Source organism: Tachypleus tridentatus, chromosome 8 (genome assembly GCF_004210375.1).
Source record: "Tachypleus tridentatus isolate NWPU-2018 chromosome 8, ASM421037v1, whole genome shotgun sequence".
Lineage (NCBI taxonomy): Eukaryota > Metazoa > Arthropoda > Merostomata > Xiphosura > Limulidae > Tachypleus > Tachypleus tridentatus.
In genome coordinates, this window is record NC_134832.1 from 70,272,969 (window position 1) to 70,296,384 (window position 23,416).

General features: G+C 36.2%; 1 protein-coding gene across 4 annotated transcripts in view; it reads right to left on the minus strand.

Moving 5' to 3' along the window:
* The window catches only part of LOC143222614 (uncharacterized), a 76,542-nt gene that overhangs the window by 9,936 nt on the left and 43,190 nt on the right, over nt 1–23,416 (minus strand). For 3 of the 4 annotated variants that reach the window (XM_076449313.1, XM_076449312.1, XM_076449314.1), the window contains one exon: nt 3,839–4,063. In XM_076449313.1, the coding sequence (XP_076305428.1) occupies nt 3,839–4,063 (225 nt within the window). Of the gene's footprint in view, nt 1–3,838; nt 4,064–9,674; nt 9,866–10,899; nt 16,313–16,582; nt 17,313–23,416 lie in introns of those variants that run through there. The other variant, XR_013012380.1, reaches the window with a different exon arrangement.

The following is a 23,416-nucleotide window of genomic DNA, read 5'->3' on the forward strand; positions in this document are numbered from 1 at the left end:
TGTATACGTAAAAATAAATGTAGGGCTAAGTTGTTTATGTTTGTGTGTTTTCTTTTAGCAAAGCCACGTCGGGCTATCTGCTGAGCTCACAGAGGGGATTCGAACCTTTGAGTTTAGCGTTGTAAGTCCGTAGACTAAGATAACAAAAAAAAAAAAGAATCGAACGGTAGTGGTGTTAACAGTTTGAAACTACTGTGTAGAAACTTTAAATAGATTGAAAGTGTAGTGTATCAGTAAGATATCTTTAGTTTCAAATTTTTAACCAAATCTTTGAATTCATCATCATCATCTGCCACTCGATTTCTTTAAGGAACATAGGGCCGCAATCACTGCGGTTTCTGTAACAGGTTGATTTATGTGAGTAGGTTGTAAGCCCACTGCACCGATACGTCCCTAATTTAGAAGTGTAAGACAAGAGAGAAGGTAGCTAGTCATAACCACCCACCGCCAACTCTTGGGCTACTCTTTTACCAACGAATAGTGGGATTGACCGTCACATTATAACGCCCCCACGGCTGGGAGGGCGAGTATGTTTGGCGCGACGCGGGCGGAACCCTCGGATTACGAGACGCACGCCTTACGCGCTTGGCCATGCCGGGCCAATCTTTGAATTCCTAAGGTTGAAACCAATGAATACAAATACTTTACAAACGATAATTAATGACAGAATTAATTTTCTTTTTTCTTTGTGTGAACGGATATCCGGTTTGGTTGTTTGCAAAAAAGTAACACATAATATGAAATTTTTATTGTGAAATAATTAAGTTAAAAGTGATACTATTGTCATCATAATCTTACGTATACATGGGCAATATAAATAATTTTGTACTCAATACACATGTAGAAACGGGGACATTTACATAATATTTGAATAAAACAATATATGATTGTTTGTGAATTTCGCACAGAACCATCTGTGTTAGCCGTCCCTAATTTAGTAGTGTAATACTAGAGGGAAGGCAGCTAGACATCACCACCCGACCGCCAACTCTTGGGCTACTCTTTTACCAACGAATAGTGGGATTGACCGTCACATTATAACGCCCCCACGGCTGAAAGTGTGAGCATGTTTGGCGCGACCGGGATGCGAGCCCGCGACCCTCAGATTACGAGTCGCACGCCTTAACACGCTTGGCCATTCCGGGCCCTGACAGCATATGAATCAAGATTTACATGTATTTATACTAAAGTTATACAAAAATATTTAGAAGTACTTTTTCGAGATTTGCGACTTTTATATAAATCCTTTTCACGTATCAGCCCTCAAATATATTCTACCATTATGTTTTCGTTATACACGCTCCCAAGTCACAAAAGCAAAGTTTGAAAAAAATAGACCTTTTCCATTTACTTTAGGCATAAGCAATTAGGAAAAAACATTTTGTGCCCAGGAACAAGAAAAGGTAAAATATTTCTTACATAGTGTAATCTTATGTATACACAGGCAATTATTTTTTAAATCAATACACATGGTGAGTGAAATATCAAACGAAAAGGTTATGGCTGAAAGACATTTAAAAGCAAGATGGACGATTTCGATTTTGATGTTATTCCTGTTAAGTTAGTTTAGTTTAATAAATGAAAATATGGTCTAAAAAACCATGAATTTACCTCTGACATCATGTTTGTAATCACCTTCACGATTTTTGCATGTGTAAATTCCCGCGTCTTCAAACTGGATGTTGGTTAGCACTAATTTGCCACCGTATTTTATTTGCGTTCTCTCACTATTAATAACTTTTTCTTTGAGATTTGAGTACCAAATAACTGGTTCTTCTCTCGCTTGGTTTGAACATATTAATGTAAGAGTAGAACCACGTTCAATTTCGTAGACGAATGTAAAACCTGAAACAAGCAGGAAACTACCGAAAATATAAAATAATTGAGTGTAATTAGCCATTGAAATCTCTCTGCACTGTACTCTTTGTAAGTCACTTTCTGTATTGTTTCTAAGTGAAATATCAGTGTTACTATGCGCATAAAGTATTCTTGTTTGAATGACGTCATGAACTGAAGTAATATTGTGAGGTAGAAAAACGTTTTACTAACAATAATGATTGCAAAGTTTATTGCTTTCTGTTGTGTGAAAGACGCTTGAACTGAGAAATTATATTCATGTTTATGTTATGCATAGTTTAGATTTAATAAACAATAACAACACTTGCCTAAGAGTTCAACTTGAAATTTAGGTAAAAGCAAATAAAATTTATACGAAGTTTTGCTTTGCAATTTCTTCTGACAATACAAGTCTTAGTCGGTATTTATGATATCAACCATAATAAGACTGCTAACAGATGTCTCACGATACATATAAATTATAATTGAGTAGTTATAAATCTACAAACACTGTAACAATATTTAAATTAAAAAATCAGTTAAAGAATATTCACATATATAACTTGTGACAAATACTGTATTCTATGGTGTTATATAGGGATTAATGACTACAATTAGCTGTATCAAATATTTTGTTCTTCAAAATTAATAAGATTTCAATATATTTTTTTTTGAATTTCGCACAAAGCTACTCGAAGGCTATTTGTGCTAGTCGTCCCTAATTTAGCAGTGTAAGACTAGATGGAAGGCAGCTGGTCATCACCACCCACCGCCAACTTTTGGGCTACTCTTTTACCAACGAATAGTGGGATTGACCATAACATTATAACGCCTCCAAGGCTGGGAGACAAGCATGTTTGGTGCGATCGGGATTCGAACCCGCGACCCTCGGATTACGAGTCGAACGCCTTAACATACTTGGCCAAGATTTCAATAGATCTTTTGTCCTAAAAAACAGTAATATGTTCATTACGCTATCACAGTTTTGTTGTGCTGTTGCAATAAATTTAATACCCTGAATCAAATAGGCCTAAGATTTATAATAAATATTATGTAAATTGCAAATGCTACTTTCCCCTCAGGCCCAGCATGGCCAGATGGTTAAGGCACTCAAAAGTCGCGGGTTCAAGTCCCCGTTATAATGTGACGGTGAATCCCACTATTCGTTGGTGAAAGAGAAACCCAAAAGATGGCGGTAGGTGGTGATGAATAGCTGCCTTCCCTTTCGTTTTACATTGCTAAATTAAGGATGTGATGGCTCGTGTAGCTTTACGCGAGATTAAAAAACAAATATATCTCTTAATTTGACGTGAAGTTACATTTGCTTCTAGATTTTTAAGTTCTTCATTTCTCAGTTAAACAACCAAAAACTGAGAAGAATAGCATGCAAAACTAACGTATAATTCAATTACAAGATAGTACATGGATGAAATCCTTTGTTAAATGTAATTTTTGTTACTGTGACACTTCGGTTTTTGAAACGTAGATTTATATTTCTATAAATCTTCAATTTCATAAATATCTTGTTACGTATATCTCTTCGTCTTTGAAGTGTGTTCTTGAATATTAAAGGAGGTCCACAGTGCAGATTAACAGTATGGGGTTCACTATAATGGGGCTTTATTTATATACGTACAAGTCTGTGGGCCCTTTTTTATTGTGGCTGACATTTTAATAAATATTTTTGAAAAGATGTCTATGAATTTGTGTCATTCGCTTATTCTAGAGTTATGGATGTCAGGTCTTTTTCTAGATGGTGGATAAAAGACAGTAGAGACATTACTACATTCTCAAAAAATTAAAAAGAACTTTTAACCTGTGGCATTTACACAGCATTACTTGTGATGGCAATAAGTTTCTTAATCAATACGCTACATAAATAATGTAACTACATAACCAAACTGGCAAAGTACAGAACTTCACAATTTGAAAAACAATTTTTTCATTAAATCAATTCCCTTAATTCTACATTAAAAAACAAATCAGATCATGACACACATACCTGCTACCGGATCCACAGCTTGCTTTGCTAGTTTCCGAAGAGCTGCAGCAAAACTTGAAGTTCTGGTGGCATTCAAAGCAGAATTACTACTTCCACTGTAGTGACCAATCATGTTATTAATATGTTGCTCAGGATGAAGAGGGGAAATAGCTGTCATAGTGTGAACACCAGGTTTGGGAGGGGCATGCATGGTTAGGGAGGGAGTCTTCGAGCCATGTGGTAACTCTGAAGACAAAATCAATCATGAGTTCAGGTAGTTAGCTCCAATGATCTCCATAAAACTTAAAAGCGTCAAAGAAATTATGGATATATAAACACACATAATACCATTCACATGGTTTTGACACACCTATCAATTTTGTCTTTTCAATTTCTAACTTTCAGTAAGAGACCTTCCATGCCATTATAATGAAAACAAAATATATAACTTGTGCTATTTTCCTTCATTGTTTGTGTATGTTATTAATTTCCTTCACACACTTGGTTGTGCATCAGACGAAGTTTTATATGTCTTATAGTTAACCTTTCCACCACAAGTTAGGTGGGTTTAAAATTTAATTTCAACATTATTCAAACCACACAAAAGGAGCTCTCAGTGAAAAGAAAGTTAACCCTCAAACTACTGATTTGTCTTAATTTGTTCATTACCAGGAGTCCATACATATTGTATCATACTAAGTATTGTTATATTTTTGTTCTCTACAACATTCAGTGTAAACATATGCCAAAGAAAAAAATGCACAGTCACTAACATTCTTCATTAAGTTTGTAAGAGACACAAGTAATTAATGGAATAACTGCAATATTAATGTTATATTCGTTTAAATTATAACAAGTTATTAAAGTCTCTCTAAACGACAAAGGCAAGAACTCAAAAGTGGTTTTGGTATGAAAAATTGACAAGAACCCCCACTGGTAATTCTACGATTGAACAATAAACAATTGTACTTTTTTCCATATAAAACATCATACACTTAATCCATTTATGAAACAATTTATAACTAATAAAGGTCTCAAAACATATTTTTTTTTTCTGTACCTGTTACGTTCATATACAAACAAAGCAGAAGTAAGGTTCCCTTATGAACTTGCTAAATACGTGAAGAAGAAATGATCTACATCTTTTCTGCATACCCCTACAGATGTGATTTCTAATTTAGGCACGTGCGCTATACACCAATATGTGAACAATCCAGTCAACAAGTAGGTTAAACAATGACGAATTTTAATTTTTTAGCATAAATTTACACGAATTCAAAACAAAGTGTTCTACTTACATGTGTTAATTGGAAACACCCACAAAAATGTTAGAACTCTGGCACCAAAGGTAAATCATTGTTGGAGGTCTATTAGAGTTTTTTGTAACACTAAGTCTCACAACCAATCGCACCTTGACAGTCGGTCGCTATGGTCGCCAGCCAGCTGTCATTGTTGCGCTCTAACACCTGCCCTATGACGCAGCAGTTATCTCACGTTCGAGCCACAGGCGCTGTAGTAAAAGTGCTCGGTCTAGGCACGCGCCTCGCACAAGGCACGGCAGATAGCAGCAGGTGGTGCGGTGTATAGTAGACGTTCTTCTGTGACACGTAGGTAACTAACACAGAACCTAAGTCCTCAACACTCTGTACGTATCTTCTGATTTTGTAGCTTAATTTTGACAAGAAAAATCACTTTATACTTTCAGGGGTATATATACAAGATCATAAGTTTCATACAAGGTCAATAATGCCCAAAACACCATTTCACCGCAGTAATGGAATGTTGTTTTATAAAATTATACTAAAAAGCCTCGTACACTGTGTATGTATGTGTGCTTTTTTCTTATCGCAAAGTCACATCGGGCTATCTGCAGTATCCAACGAGGGGAATCGAGCCTCTGATTTTAGCGTTGTAAGCATGAAGACTTACCGCTGTCCTACTGGGGTGAACTCGGACAGAAAAAGCAATACCGTTATTGTGACACATGTGACGCATACAAAACTATCAAAACCATGATAATATCCATAATACAGAACATCACACGACGTACAAGCTATGAAGAACGAAGGTCATTTAAAAATAATTAAATACGCCCATCATTGGCGATCCAGATGTTTGTCAACTACAAACCCAATTGTTTTTTGGCAACCTGGTTTATGTTTTCTCTGAACATAAAAGATGCGAGTATTTTTGTGCGAAACATGCCATATATAACATATTACATTCTGGTTAGGAAGTAAATACGCAGGATCACCTTCAAAAGTTGTAATGTTTTCAAACCAGATCCAAAACTCTAGAGCTTTTGAAGAGCTAAGGATGAATAATAATAGTCAACTATCTGAAAAGCGCTAGAATGGTGGATCTCGTTTGAAAATGTTAACAACTTACACATACCTTACTATGTCCGGTACGGCCAGGTGGGTTAAGACACTCGACTCATAATCTGAGGGTCGTGAGTTCGCATCCCCGTCACATCAAACATACTCGCCCTTTCAACCATAGGGGCGTTATTATATGATGGTCAATCACACTATTCGCTGGTAAAATAGTCCAAAAGTTGGTGGTGGGTGATGATGACTAGCTACCTTCCCTCTAGTCTTACAATGCTAAATTACAGATGGTTAGCGCTGATAGCCCTCATGTAGCTTTGCGCAAAATTCGAAACAAAACAAACCATACCTAATTGTACTCCACTGTATTAACCAGCCATCTCATCCGCTACTTACTTCTTATCGTATAATTTGTATTTTTGCCGATAATATGACGCAGAAGAACTTGAAAAATAATCCAAACATTGTCCAATCATTGCCTTGGTTAAAAACTTAAAACTGTGTACATAACGTTAATTTACAACCTTTTTATTACTGACATTTTAATAAACATATCAAATCGTCTATCGCTCTTTGAAATTATGTATTGAACTGAAATATATTAGCATTCTCTTTAGAAGTGGATTATTTTATGCAGTTCTAATATGTTCAACACAAAAGAATTCACCATCTTGTTTGTTTGCTTCACAATTTTTATTCAAAGCTACACAAAGATCTAATACTAACCGTTACTAACCCTGAACCGAAACACTAAACGTGCTAATCATCAACATCCACTGTTAATTCTTCAGGTTACTCTCGTCTGGGGTTTTATTGTTACTCTTTCGACACGTCCATGTTTTTTACGAGAATAGGCTACGAACCACAAATCCTCGGATTCACAGTCCAAGCACACTAACCACAAGGCATTATCAAGATATAGTTATAATGCACAACACTAACAAAAATAAAAAAAAAAATCAGTAACTCTGTACAACGACAACGACTTTCATAACCTAGAAACACTTCACAAGAATCGCATTTTTGGAGAACACTTTAAAAACCTGATATCACACTAACTATCACACGCTATAATACGCTTCCTATTCATTCTAGCTTCCGAAAGGGCTCGAGTTCATTTTTTCAATTACCTAAAATTTTGATGCAACATTAATTCTTAATATAACAAAAAATTCACGACTGTATATATTTATACGACTGAAAACAAATAGCTTTAAAGTTTCACGAATTTCATAAAGAGTATACCGGCTGAAAACACCATTAACACCGAGGGTACTGAAATTATAAAAGAAAGCTTTCTGATCTTCATAAGTAGATAGATACCTTAGAAATGTATTGCCTTCCAGTGGCACAGCGACATGTCTACGGACTGGCAACGTTAGATTCCAGATTTCGTGATGGGCAGAGCACAGATAGACGATTCTGTAGTTCGGTGCTTCATTACAAATTACAACAGATACGCGTATTTAATTAGTTGTACCGATGGCCCAGTTAACAGTTTACTGTGATCGTGAGTTTTTATTACTATGTAAAAACTTCCTTTTTTGTTAAGCATTATATATAAATATACATAAACACATTAAAGTGATTTTTTTTTTTTTACTGTATCGTACTGTAAGGTGCAATGTGGCATCTGTATGAAATGGAGGGGCATCCTGGTGAATAATGTACATATTTTGATTTGTACACACGTTATTATTAAACCAATGTAAACAAAAGTAAAATCAATATCGGTAATCAGTACGCGTTGCCAGTTATTATAATAATACAATATTTTGATTATCTGAAACAAAAGTATGCTTCGTTCGCTGCAACTAGAACACTACCAGCAACACACCCTGTTCAGAAGAAAACTTACGACTATTATTACGACTATCATAAGACTCTCCAATCAAAAGAAATGTAAAGATCGAAAGCTGAAGAACAAACAGAAGTTCGGATTTTTAGATTTTATTAGATAATTTGTCTAAAACTACAAACATTAATGCCTAGGTGAAATAAGGATTGTCTGTGTAGATTAGCCTTACGAAAACCGCAGCTGCAATACCATGAAAATCACTTAACCCTTTTCTCGACTGCGGTTTATATAAAACGGTACTGGAGTAAGCGACTTACGGTTGACATCAGATGATGCGAAAATTTTGAATGGGCCATCGTAAAAATTCACGAATCTTTGCACAAACGAAGTGTTAAAAGTAGGAAAGAATATAAGGACAGGCTGAGGCGTAGCTAGCACTACGCAGTGGGAGAGGTCTTCTCGAGAAGATGTGGACCTTTCCTTCTGCACAAAGAATTTAAGTGATTTTATACGAAAGTGCACTGCTACTACTACTACTAATAACAACAACAACAATAAGCATACCGTAAACATTTTAGAATGCTGAGAACAATCGTTTGACCCAAAGCCCATGAATACGCTCATGATGCGTATTCAAGTTTTAAAATACATAACATGAATAACGGCTGACTTACCACAACTGTTTCGCTCAGCTATAAAATCATCGACTTCTTTTAATGCCAATAGGTACGACATATTACATCACGTTGAATAATTTTACGTCTCTGTTATCAACAGTCAGCCTATTATCACTCTGTTTGATGAGCAAAAAAATACACAACAGGCTATCTGTGTCATGCCTACTGCACGGATCGAACCTTAAATTTTAAAGTTATAAGCAACCTAAGTTCCTGCTGAGCCATCATCGTGAGGGGATGGGTGAGTCAAACACCATAAAAAAAATTACCAAAAAAACAAAAGGGTGAAGTCACTCATTTTCTTTGTAACAGTAAAATATGCAGGAAAGCCGTACCTTAAATAGTGGGATTAATCACAGTATTAGTGAAATTGAGTCATTTGTTTACTGTTAGAAGTCCTTTAACGAATAAACAGTGAACCCAGAAGAAAGTCTTATCCATAAACAGTTTAGAAAGATATATTTAATAAGCAGATGGGGTCTATGGACGACACAGATAATTCTTGGGTTAAACCTAAACAGTGTTTTCCGACATATCGGCACACAGAACATGTTTACAGGTTCAACGCAGATATTATGTTTATAAGCAAGTTTTAAAATGAGTCTTTTTTTCTTACAAAGAAAATCAAAACAAACACTATCAATTACCTTTTGAATTTATACACAGACGTAGCATCTACACACTTCGGTTCATTCAAGTTCTAAGGGGAAACGAGAGCAAATAAAAAGTACTTCACTTAGATATAACATCACCAGCTTTATACAACATCAAACCGTTGTCCATCACCATCTGCACCAAAATTACACCAAGTCCTTTAAAATATATTCTTTTTGTTTCTGCACAACCTTAATTAAAAAAAAAAAATTATTTATTGCATATAATTATTATGGTTCAGAATGCAGTAGGAAAGTGAGCGCACACAAAACGCACACAAGCTTCGCTATTTGCTAAGCACAGTTGCACTGAGTAATTGGCCATATTTACCTACACACACCTTTCCCCCAAAGTCTTGGCGGTCCTGCTGGAAGTATGTGTGTGTTAAGTGAGTCATCCATATGAATTTTATGTTAAAACAAAGACTTTCACAAAAATCCTATAATGAAATATCGTAAACACAGCTCCAGCAATCCTTTTCCTTAAAACCGCGTGTTCAACAGTTGTAGAAGTAGAAACTCATAAGTGTATTCCAAATTAGTAACACCTGGGTGTTGAAGCCACAGTTACAACGGTAAGTTATCAGAAACTGTAAAGAAACAACTTAGATATACATGTGAAAAAAAAGACAACCATCATACATCATTATATATCAAGGGTTTAATAAATATCCCCTTCGGAATATCCTCAGAAGAACCAGACTTCGTCACACACACTTTTAAATGAAATAATCAACATATAAGCAAACAAATAGTATTTTTAATCCTTAGGAAAATGTATCGAGAAAAAATCGATCAGTTAGTAAATGAACGCCACGCTCAAATTCTTTCCAATCGTCCTGAAATTACCTAAATGTAATTTATAAATCTATTATCGTGACATCAGGCAAGATGAGTAAAAACTTAAGTCGATTTAAAAACCGGATGGAAATTGAAACGATTTTCGTCTAATCGATTTCCAGTACAGCGAGTGACATTTCCAAAAGGCTACCAAGCGATAAAAGCTAGAAAACTACAACAGTATATAAGTCAGATTATTATTTGAAAGGCTATACTTAAATATCAGAAGTTAGTGATAACAAGTTCACGAAGCAGTGCATGGATTTTTTTAAAATATATTTAACTTTATTGTTTAAAGTTTGCATAGGAAAAAAAGTTAACATATTAAAGGAAAATGGAGTGGAATAATTCCATGTGACTTGATACTCAACTTTTAAAAGATTATCGTTAATAACTGTACATCTTACAAAAATTAAATTGGGTGGGTGGATATACACTAAGTAACAACAACCTGCATAAGACCACTGTTACTTAAGTTTGATTTCTTCAATATACGTTATATTGTTTTCTACGCTGACAAAAAACACTGAACCTTTTATTAACTATATAATTTAATTTGTATTCAGTGAGTGTTTTCTAGGATGTGAGAAGCCAAATATTATAATGAATGAACCTTCTTAGTTAAAGCAGGTTAAACAGTTGAAACTAAAATGTCACGTTTTTTACTGATAGTTTTTAACTATTATCATCTTGATAACAATTCACATACAGCAATTGTCTAATTAAATCAAAGACAAAGAAATGTACTAAAAAAGATGGCAAACACTCACATTTGCGTGCTCACCTAAAGTCGTTGATGTCTTGACTTGTGGCCACGTGAAATTTCCCGAGATTCAGGTTTTTGGCGATATGAACCTTACATGTAGTCGTAAAAATGTTTGCCCATACACAGTAAAGTGTTCATCCTAAAACGCATATTTTTTTCTAAAGTTAACACAATCGCAGTTAAAATGATCTACCAGTAAAATACTGTGCTATCACTGCACGAGGCCCAACTATATTGTTGACACCATTCTACGTAACAGTGGCGGTCCGACCTAAGGTTCCGTTCATCGATTAAAGAGAATCCACTACGTATACATGGGAGCTGGGCAGCTGGATAACAAGCTCGGCTCTCCAAACGTGACGTGAAAGACAACGTCGAGTGAGTGCTTGCGTTCTGTGTGCACTGTTACGTCACGCTTGCCAAATCCCAACCAGCTAGCATACCCTAACAATAAGGTTTTCTTCCAATACGACTAAAACGTATGGTATTTGGCGAGGCGAAATTTTCATGGTTCGTTTGTCAACTGCTAATGTCCTTTTAAAATAAAAAAAAAGGACAGAAACTTTATAGTATTACGTATTACGGTATTTCTACTCAAAAACCTAAAACGTGTAATTAGAAAGTTTAAGCTCAAAAACCAGTTTCAATAAAATAAAGCCTAAACCACTATTCTGTGACACCATCAACCGTACAACCACTGTAAAGATACGTCCATCAGTATCACATGATGCTTCACGGCCATTATCACGACAATGCTTTAAACGGTGACTTTCCCAACTGAATTATGGGTAACAGCCCAAGGTACTTTGTCATATGTTAAACAGTTCGTCAAAGCGTAACGTTATTTGTTGAACGCAGAAAAACATACTTTTGTGTTTAGTTTTATTTAAAATTATCGACTTTTGCATATCTATTAAGTTATAAATGTGTGCATTAAGCTTGTATTGTAGGCCAGATACAGCTCACAATCTTCAGTGATTTTATTCTTCATTATTGACTTTTGACTTGCATACAAGTTAAACAAAAATAACTGATTTTATGTTGTTTTATTGGAGCAACAGATATATTTTATGACGAATGAAAAAGACGAAATGTTTCCAAGAGTGAGGTAAGAAGACAACTGACGCCTTTTCACAAGAAGTCCCGAGTTAAAATAAACTATTCAGAAAAAAAAGTCTTCGAAACTTTTGCGACTACCAATATATTAAATTAAGTCAAGGTTTGACCTGTTTCTTCGTAACTGTTAACGTATTACTTGTTAAAATTTGAGCCGTTTCTTCGTTATTGTCAACGAAATGAGTCTCACGATTCAATTTCTTCGTTATTATCAGCTTAGTGAATCATGGTTTATCAATTCGTGATACTGATCGTCAAGGTTTCAATGAATGTCACAACATAAGTCAGTGACAGCCTAGTGGACGTAACGATTTGAATCATTTTCGTCATGACCGTTAATACTCTGAGTGTTATGGCTTGAGTGTTTTTTATCGTGACTGTTAACACTTTGATGGGAAAGGTTTGAGTCCTTTACTTGGATTGTTCCTTCGTGAATGTTAACGCACTGAGTATCACAGTTTGAGTCGCTTCTTCGTGATTATAAAGGCACTGAAAGTGTGTTTTTGCTATAATGGATATAACTTCATGTGATAAAAAAAGGTTGGTCAGCTCGAGTCTTCAAAAAGGCCATAATTCATTTTACAGACAAAATGAAGTACGGGTCGAGAAGGTAGAAACACAAAACAAAGACCCAAGCAGTAAGGAAGATACAGTGAGTTAAATGGTCAAATCAACTAAAGTTAATTATTATAAAAATATTAGGTGTGGTACACTACTGTGAAATTAAAATTTTCCCTGTAGAAAGAGAAACATAAAGATTAAGAAAGACTCAACCCCGCGACTACACTCAGATACTTAGAACTTCTCTAGTTCATTTATTTTGTTACTCACCGTCCTTGATTACTTCTTATAAGGGTTAGCACACAGGATTACACACAAACGTGCAATGAATTAAAACACACACAAACCAGTGCTTTCGATGATGTAAGATTTACAAGTTATGGTAATCCAGAAGGCTGACTAAAATATTTATTTGGTTAGCGAGGTTAGGGGTTCCATTCGGCTAATATCAAACGTAACTTTAGAGAAAAGAAACACGCAAATTAGTTACCAGATGATAATGAAACTGTTAAATTGATTAATTCATAAACATAACGCAATCTTGACAGCCTTCAAGTTATTTTTACTTTAACCTTAATGCGATCTTGACAGTTTAATCATTTTTACATGAACATGATATGATCTTGACAGCCTTCGACAATACAATCAGCGTGTGTACATACAAATTGTTAAGAGTCGAGCATTAGTTGTTTCAGTATTTATTCCCACGACAGTGTTTGTCTGCACATTTTTATCCACAACACATTTCACTCAGTACTTGTATTCGAAACACAGTTCTATATTATTCACGTTTTGTACATCATGTTCGTACAACGTTATATTTTAATAGCAACAGATTTTTATTTCAAAAAGCTTTACATTTCTGTCAGTGGAGTGTGGTTAATTATGGTCATATTGTTACACGTTATTGATAGTGTCAGTGGAGTGTGGTTAATTACGGCCATATTGTTACACGTTACTGATAGTGTCAGTGGAGTGTGATTGATTTAATCGCTACCCATTTCTTACGTATTGGGTTCGAGTTCCAACTATCTGCCACAATATTATTTCGTTATACGTTTTACTCAGCAGCATGATTGTTACACATATGTTAGCATTACGTTCACAACCCCAATCCACAAAAGTTTAATGAAACTTTAATGCAGCTTTGAGATCAACAAAAGCACTAAAAATAGAAAATAAAAAAAATCACGAGAAACAGACAAGAAGTGCCACCACTAGGGAAACTTATTAACTGTTCTGCAATGATGTCACTTTCTAGAAAGCATCAACTTTTTGTTGTACAGTTATCACTTGTATATTACCTGTTGAAACTACATGTTCACAAGTTTGTACATTGTTTGTTAGATGTCGGGTAAAGCTGCACTGGCGCAAGCCATCCCCAATACTAAAATGGTATACTAGAGGGAAGGCAGCTAGGCAACAATGCTCACCGCCAACTCTTGGGATGCTCTTTACCATCGAGTAGTTGGATTGACTACATTATAACGCCCCCAAAAGCAAAAGGATGACGATGTATACATATACAATTCTCGAATTCAGTAAACTACAAATGTTAAAAACAAAATTCAATGATGTTATATAGTGACTGAAACTGTGCTTAATGGTCAGTGAAAAGGAATAACCTTAGAGACGAAGCACTTCAGTGTTTAAAAAAAAAACATTGATATGATAATTCAACTTAATCCATGTACATGTTACACATTACATGACTATCATGATTTTTACAGCTCAGGACTAAATTATGATGTGTTGTTACTGAACTCACAACAACGCACACAGATCAAATTCTTGAGTCCAGATTTCAGCCAACTCTTTGGCTACTTCGTCTAGCTGAATAATTGTACTAAACAACGGGATACAACTATTGATAATGATTAAGATGTTATCTGTAGAGATTTTTTCGTTAAACGACTTAAGTTGTACGACCATATAAAATCACCGTTTACGACCAAAAAATGGATCTTATTTTGAAAAGTATCTTGCTGTAGTTGATTTTACATGCTGAAAAGTTTCTTTTTCTTCGAATTTCTTTTTGTTTTATAACTTTCTAATGCAGGGGTCACCAAATTACGGCCCTCGAGGTCATTTTGTCTGGCCTGCCAGCAGCTAGCCGCTTGGAAATAGAAAGTGACATTTCATCAAATGTCCGACTGTCATAACATAATAAATCACACTTTGGTCGCTTTAAGCTAGCAAACACAAGACGTTATGATAAAAAGAAACAAGGCTGTCACGTGCATTTTTAACCAATAGGAAAATACTTTTGTCCTTGTTGCCCGTTTATTCATATGGAGGCACGTATCTATGAAAGCATTAGGATTTCGAAAACAAGTACAGAGTTAACCCTCGTCCTATCGACTCGTCTTGTAAATTCTGCGGCCTAGGGTTACCGCTTCAGTTAGCTCATATCTCTTAGTAGTTGGGTTATGCCAGTGGTTCCCAAACTTTTTCAGCTTGTTACCCAATTTAACATGCCACATTAAGCATGTTACCCCTTTCACAAAATGTTTTCAACATTTATATATATGGCTAAATTAAACTAGAGATATATTGCACTTTATTTATTTACAATTTATTTATATAATTTATTTACACTTAATTATACTTTTAATTATTGTATTTGATCATTGTGCATTTCTAATGAATATTGCCAAAGATGTCAAGAACATCAGTAGGATGGATGGAGTTGCATACTTGAAGCTAGTTTAGGAATTCTTGGCTTTGTGGTTGAAAGTGCCAGCCTGGCATCGTTTGCAACATTAAAGCGAGTCCTCTTTTTTGTTTTTATCCCCAGCACGGTTGAGAACCCCTTCTCGCACAGATACGTTGTTGAGAATGATACCAACAACTTCAAGGCTCTCTTGGACAGAGTTGGCGAGTCAGCTAGTTGTGAAATCCAAAAGGAATCTGCATTTTGGTTTTGGAATTTGACTTTCAAGGCTTCATTTGCTCGCATTATTATCCACTCCTCCTTTGCAGGGAAATCATCATCATGAATGGCCTCATCAGGTACAGAAAAGGGATGAATGATCCATTGAAGACTGGCTGTTTTTAGGTCACACTCTGGAAAGTAGTGCTGCATGCTTGTTTCAAGCCCCTTTAAATAGTCGCTCATCTCTTTGTTGATGGTCTGTAAAAGTGATCCAGTATCATAACTATTCTCCTCAACAAACTGGTCTAGGGTGGGAAACTGAGCGATCACTCCTTTCTCCAAGCGTCGAATCCAGAGTCTCAGTTTTCCCAGAAATGCAGTCACAGTGTGATGGGCATCAATGACAGTCGTGTTTAGGCCCTGGAGTTGCAGATTATCACTGTTCAGCTCCGCAAATATGTCAGCCAAGTAACAAAGTCGAGCAAGCCACTCCTTATCAGTGAACTTGGTAGCAAAAGGAGATTCTTCTTGTTTCAGAAATTCCTGAAGAGCCGTTCGGAGCTCAATGACTCGACGTACAACCTTGCCTCGTGACAACCACCGAACATCGGTGTGGTAGAGCAGAACTTGATACTGCTCTCCCATTTCCTTGCACAGCTCCCTGAATATGCGCGAAATCACATCCCTGAACTTGATTAAATTGACGATTTTCAACACATCTTCAAACACTAATTTCAGATTACCAGGCAGGCTTTTTGATCCAAGAGAGTACCGATGAATGATGCAATGATCTACAGAAATTTCTGGATTAACAGCTTGTATGAGGCCCCGTAATCCACGATTACGACCCATCATCGACGGTGCTCCATCGACGGAGACCTAGATTAAAAAAGAAAAACTATTATAGATTGCGTCAGTTAGTCATTCTTACTTATCTTTTGCGTTATAATTATATGGTTTCAGTTTAATTTAATTTATTTTGGTACTTTAGTATTTCAGTACGACAGGCACGATACTTTTTTGTGAATTATGTATAAAATATTAGCTACACTACAGCTACTTGTACAATAAATAAAACTATATGACTATATGCCATGTAATTCATTGTATTTATACTAATCTAGACTTTATATAAACATCTCTCCTTACCTGTTGAACGCTGTTCCAATCCAATCCATTCGTGGTAAAGAAACTGTTGATGATATTGAAGATATCTTCTCCCTTCGTGGTTGTCAGCAGATCTTCGTATAATAGGAACTCTTCTTTGATCTTGTCCTGGTGGACGTAACGAACGAACCCAAGGAGAACAGCACAACTGGCTACGTCACACAATTCATCAAATTGCAAGGAGAATTTGCTATATGAGCTTTCCTTGATCTCTGTTGTAACTTGGGACAGAATATCTGATGCCATGTCATCGATTCGTCGGCGGATTGTGTTGTTTGATGGAGATATGACACTCAGTTTCTTCGCTTGATCCTCCCCAAATACCTTGCTTACCATCCCGTATGCACAAGGCATTTTCAGATTCTCTGCAATGGTGTGGCATTTTTGTTGTTCGGCAACTTTATATGCAACAAAGTAAGATGCTTCGACCGCAGCTTGAAGCTTTTGGGCTTGAATTCCAGATGAACCGAACTGGATATTCTTCAGTGCTACAGCCCGGCGCTGAAAATAAGCCTGATCCTCATTTTGAAGATTTAGATGGCACTTCTGGAGGTGAGCTGAGAGTTTTGATGGCTTGAGGCTTTCATTTGTCAACACTTTGTGACATACTACACATTGTGGCCGATCCTCTCCACCAGAAGGTAAATTCACAAAGCCATAGCGAAGAAAGGCGTCAGAGTAGGTGCGCTTTTTAGACATTTTATTGTTTAATCTGCAGAAAAAGGAAAAGAAAAACTGCATAAAAAAGTGTGAACAATGTGAACTTATTATTTAATTTTTCATGGCATTCTGGATAGCATTAAAAGAGCTTATTCAGCATAGGAATGATGTAATAGTAGGTAAATACTAACTATACTGCACAGGGCAGTACACATACATACCAGGTTTTCTCTACCTCGGCTGATGCTCACATAGAAACTGACAGTGTGAAATAGAGGCAACCTCAGGCAGTGAGTGACGCGTACTGGACACGTCGATGAGTCATCAGGGTTACTGAATGACTTGTGTTCTGAAGCATACTTGTCAAAATACTTTTAAGGTTACCACATACTTAGATACATATTTTTTCTTTTCTACTACTGTATATTAGTTTTTGATGTTTATTGTTATTTAGTTTAACTTTATTACATACTTAAAATAGGTTTAATTTACAACTTTACATACTAAGACTAAGTTAACATTAATCCTAATACCATCTACCTCAATGTTTTCTTGATTTTCAGAACTTTAACTTTTTTTTCTGTCACCCCTCCATTACCCCCGATAAATTGTTAAATTACTCCCCAAGGGAACCACTGGGTTATGCGCTTTTCGTAACTCGTTCTTAGGTAAGTGTCGTGGCAAACGTACGTTTCAATATATTTTGTTTGTGCATTCTTGGACCAGTACAATACTTTTCTCACAGCGTTCTGTGTTTTTCATCTTCAGATCCTGTTTTGTTTTGTTTTTTTCACCCATCGTTATGGCTGCTTTTAAAAGAAGAAAAGTGGACTCTGAGTGTCGTGGTTTCAATGAAGAATGGGGAGAAAAGCACTTCTTTGTGGAAACAAAAAACCAGAAAGCTACTTGTGTGATATGCACCGAAAGTGTTGCCGTTTTGAAAGAGTACAATCTTCGGCGTCACTATGAAACAAAACATCTATCAACATATTTGAAAATTTCAGGAAAGTTCCGTTCTGAGAAATTTGAATCCATGAAACGTGTTTTTTAATCTCAAAAGAATCTCTTCACGAGAAAGTTTGCTGAAAATGAATCTGTCACTCGTACAAGCTACAAAATAGTGCATAGGATGGCAGAGCGAGGAAAACCTTTTACTGACGGCAACTTTATCAAAGAGTGTATGATGGAAGCAGCAAATGAACTGTGTCCTGAAAAAAGCCAATTTTCAGGCTGGCACTTTCAGCAACTTCAGTTGTACGGAGAGCAGAAAAACTTGGAGATAATATCGCATTACAGATATGCCAAAAAGCTAGAAACTTCCTATGGTATTCTCTGGCACTGGATGAGTCTACCGCTCTTTCGAGTACGTCACAACTTCTCGTGTTCTTTGGTGGAGTTAATTTGGACTTTGAGATCACGGAAGAGTTGGCATCTGTTTGTAGCATTCACGGAAGAACAACTGGAGAAGATATTTTCATGGAAGTGCATAAAACTTTGCAAGTCTATAACCTTCAGTGGAATCAGCTTAGAGGCAACAGTTGATGGTGGAAAAAACATGGCTGGAGTAAAGAAGGGTCTGATCAGGAAACAGTTGGAAGATCTTCAACTCCAAAGCGCTCTCTTCATACACTGCATCATATATCAGCAAGCACTCTGTGAAAAAGACTTAGATATTTCTTGCGTACTGAAACCAGTCATTTCTGCAATGAACTTCATTCGGGGTCATGCACTTAATCATCGCCAGTTAAAGGCGTTTCTTGAAGAAATTGATTCGGATTTCTGTGACTTGCCTTATCACACGGCGGTGAGGTGGCTCAGCTGCAGTAAAGTCTTGTCTCGTTTTTATAAGCTGGGAAGAGAAATAGATATATTTCTTATCGAAAAATATAATGATGGATTAATTTGCTTCATAAAACCTCTACTTTTTTTTAAATTAATGGATTAATGCATTATATGTAACCCAGTAAAATGTCTGTAATGCAGCTACATCTTCTGAACATATTACTGACCACTTTACGCGCGATATTCTTTTGACATAAACACACACGCGTTAAAACAAAGTAACTCTGAGGTCTTTGTTAGTGTCACTTAACAATTAGAAAAGTGTCAGAGTTTCCTTACACACACAAGGACTGATGTTACACAACGAAGCAGTACATTTATCTTGGACAAAGTTAAAAAATAAATGTAATGAAATTGTAAAATACAGCAAACTGACACGGCACTAGCATCGTGACCGACTTGCTCGTACTAAATGTATAAATTTCACAAAGGTAAATACTGTAACTGAAATAATATGTAATAAAACAGTATAAAAATGAGCTGTCTAATGGCTTGCATTTGTGAGAATGTCAGAGTATAATTAGTCCCCGTTTTGTCTCTATTTCTAATTCTCTCTCACACATGATACCTGGAATATCAGGTCATCCCAGAAGTCCGAAAATTTAATACAGAAAGTGCATTAGTTTCTCTCTTTCTAAAAGGCTTTAATGACTAAATAACGCTACATAATAGCAGGGCACGTATAAAAACGTTCAGAAAAATAAAAGAAGCTAACCCAATCCACCTATTCAAATCATTAATCAAATAAATACTTATTAAGATGCATGTGTCTGAGGAGCACATTAGGCATATAATGCTTTACGAGTTTAAAAAAAGACAACAGTGTAGTAGAAACTACACGAAACATTCAAGGTATTTATGATGCGGAGTCTCTCAATGAAAGAAAATGTCAAAAGTGGTTTCAGAAGTTCAGGTCATTCTGTTGAGTTTAATAATGACTTGCTGCTAGCTGCACTTGATGAAGGTTGTGCTGTAACAGTTGAAGAACTAGCACAGAAGCTTAATTCAACAGTTCACCATCATCTGCAACAGCTTTGAAATGTGTCAAAACTTGGAAAATGGGTCCCCCATGATTAGACACAAGCCAACCTTAGAGCAAGAGTGGACATCTGAACTTCTCTGCATCTCGTGAACGTAACACCTTTTTTGGACAAGTTAGTGACTGGAGATGAAAAATGGATATTTTATAAAAATGTTAAGTGAAAGACCTCCACCCTAGGAAAGTCTTGTTAAGCGTTTGGAGGATATTGTTGGTGTGATCCACTTTGAGTTGCTGCCACTCAATATAATAATTACATCAGACTTCTACTGTCAGCAGTTAGAGCACTTGAATGTTGCACTGAAAGTAAAGAGGCTTGCTTTTACAATTATAAAGGTGTTGTATTACACCAGCATAATGCACGGCACCATACAGCAATGATTACATCTGCAAAAATTGAAGAGCTGAACTGGGAAAAACTTCCACATCCTCTTTATTCTCCAGACCCTATCCCCATCCGATTATCATCTATTCTGAAGTCTGCAGAACTATCTTGATGGAAAAGAGCTTGGAATACATTAAGATGTCAAAACTATCCTCTCTAATTCTCTTCCTCCAAACCCCAAAAATTGTATAGAAGTGGCATTCAGAAGCTTCTGAATCGTTGGCAGGAAGTAATTAACAATAATGGAACATACATTACTGATTATATAACATTAAAAGCGTTTGAAATCCTTTCTCTTTTTCTGAACCTAAAATCGGACATTCCTCAAGGGATGACCTGATATACAGTGCTGTTGTATACATGAAAACACTATAAGAGTGTATTGATGTTTTTATAGTTACATTCGTTCATAAGATGAATTCGCAATACTACGCACATTCCATAGGTTTCGTGGTACAGATGTTGATCAAGGAGCGGTTTCCTTAGCCGAATTAAACTGTCGAGAGCAGCCCTTATCGATGAATAAGCTCGACTATGTAAATTCATAAATAAATGTGCCCTTGCCATTGATGTTATCGTTAACCACAACTCGGTTAAAAGCATAAAAAACAAAACCGAAAAGTCGTAATTTCAACGATTTGAGGGTATAGAAGTAATTCGGCTTGTGTCGAGATTACAAATGTGCACGTGAACTACACAACGCATGCATAACTGATACGTACAGTTACTATTCGAAAACACTACACTGCTGTTATTTCCGGAGAGAGTACCCCCTTCAAAACAAAAACAGACTTAAAGGGCGGGTCTAGCCAGTATCATAGATAAAAGAGGGGGGAAGGAGAGTTATTGCAGAATTGCGTGCTCAAAGAGATGTGGAACTGAATTCATCCGCCTTTTTTTTTAAAGACTGTAGAGAAAATGCGTTACATAAAATTATATCCATGGTGGCATCCTATACCATGGTATACGCTCATACATAAAGAAATTACATTAAAAATACTTTCTCTTCTACGTTGGACTGAAAAGTACACGTGAAACTGTCCGTACAAGTTTGTTTGTTTGTTTGTTATTTATTTCGCGCAAAGCTTCACGAAAGCTATCCGCGCAAGCCGTCCGAAATTTAGCAGTGTAAAACTACAGGAAAGGCAGCTAGTCAACACCACTCATTGCCAACAATTAGGCTACTCTTTTACTAATGAATAACGGGATTGATCGTAACATAATAATGCTTCTACAGCTGAAAGGGCAAGCATCTTTGGTGTGACGGGGATTCGAGCTCGCGAACCTCAGATTACGAGTCGGAGTGTACTAACCACTTGACCATGCCGGGCCTTTCCACACAAGTATCTATATAAATTTAGTGTTTCGCAATAATAGATTATCATTTATATAGCTTACTTAATACAGTGTTATATATTTACCTAATACCTTCTTCAATATTATAGAAGTTTTAAAATCTTGCAAAAAAAATCTCTCCCCCATAATAACACGGTCTGGAAAGGGTTGGTTGTTAAGGCGCTCGATTCTCAATCTGCAGTCCGAAAGCTCGAATCTCTGTAACTAAACATGCTCACCCTTTCAGCTGTGGAGGCATTATAATTTTATGGTTAGTCCCACTATTCTTTAGCAAAAGAGTAGCTCAAGAGTTGGCAGTGGGTGGCGTTGATTAGCTGCCTTCCCTCTAGTCTACCACTGCTAAATCAGAGACTGCTTGCGCAGATAGTCCTTGTGTAACTTTACACTAAATAAAACAAAACAAAACAAAGAAACATAATGACACATGAAACAATTTGCTAAATCAAGACCTAAACACAAGCCTAGTGCTACACGATTTACTTCTTCGTATTTTAATTATTCAACTAAAAGTACGACTTTTCAGTGGCAAATCCTATCAGAAACTCCTTGACCATCCTCTCTATTTTCATACAGCAGTTATAAAGATATATGAATAATTTTAATAACAAAACTACTCACTAGTACAAAAACGTCACAACTGAACTGTACGCTTTTCGAGTTTATACACTCGGAACTTTCTACTACTTTATACGACAATATGGAACACATTAGAGTAACTGCAAGAAAAACAGAAAAACAAACGTAAACCCACACTTTGGTTTCTTAATAACAAAACGCTACTTAGAAGTGGACAACAGACAAACACGAAACTCACGAGCGGATAAAACAAAATAAACCATCCTAATTTCCCTTTTTATGTTAAATAAAAAAATTCTTAAGCTCGTATATGACAGAAAATGGGCAATATGACAGATGATGAGATACTAAAATGTAAATGTAAAAATCGTGTAAAAGAAATATGTAAACGCACATATTAAAAGCAAAATATTCGACAATGTTGACATTATTCTTCTGTTTCATCACGATGTGTTATTGCGTCGATGTGACGACATGATTTTGATATCTGACCATCAAGATTCACTGTGACTGTATGACACGAGTTTGATATTTGACCACCAAGATTTACAGTGACTGTATGACACGAGTTTGATATTTGACCACCAAGATTTACAGTGACTGCATGACACGAGTTTGATACTTGACCACCAAGATTTACAGTGACTGCATGACACGAGTTTGATACTTGACCACCAAGATTTACAGTGACTGCATGACACGAGCTTGATATTTGACCACCAAGATTTACAGTGACTGCATGACACGAGCTTGATATTTGACCACCAAGATTTACAGTGACTGCATGACACGAGCTTGATATTTGACCACCAAGATTTACAGTGACTGCATGACACGAGCTTGATATTTGACCACCAAGATTTACAGTGACTGCATGACACGAGCTTGATATTTGACCACCAAGATTTACAGTGACTGCATGACACGAGCTTGATATTTGACCACCAAGATTTACAGT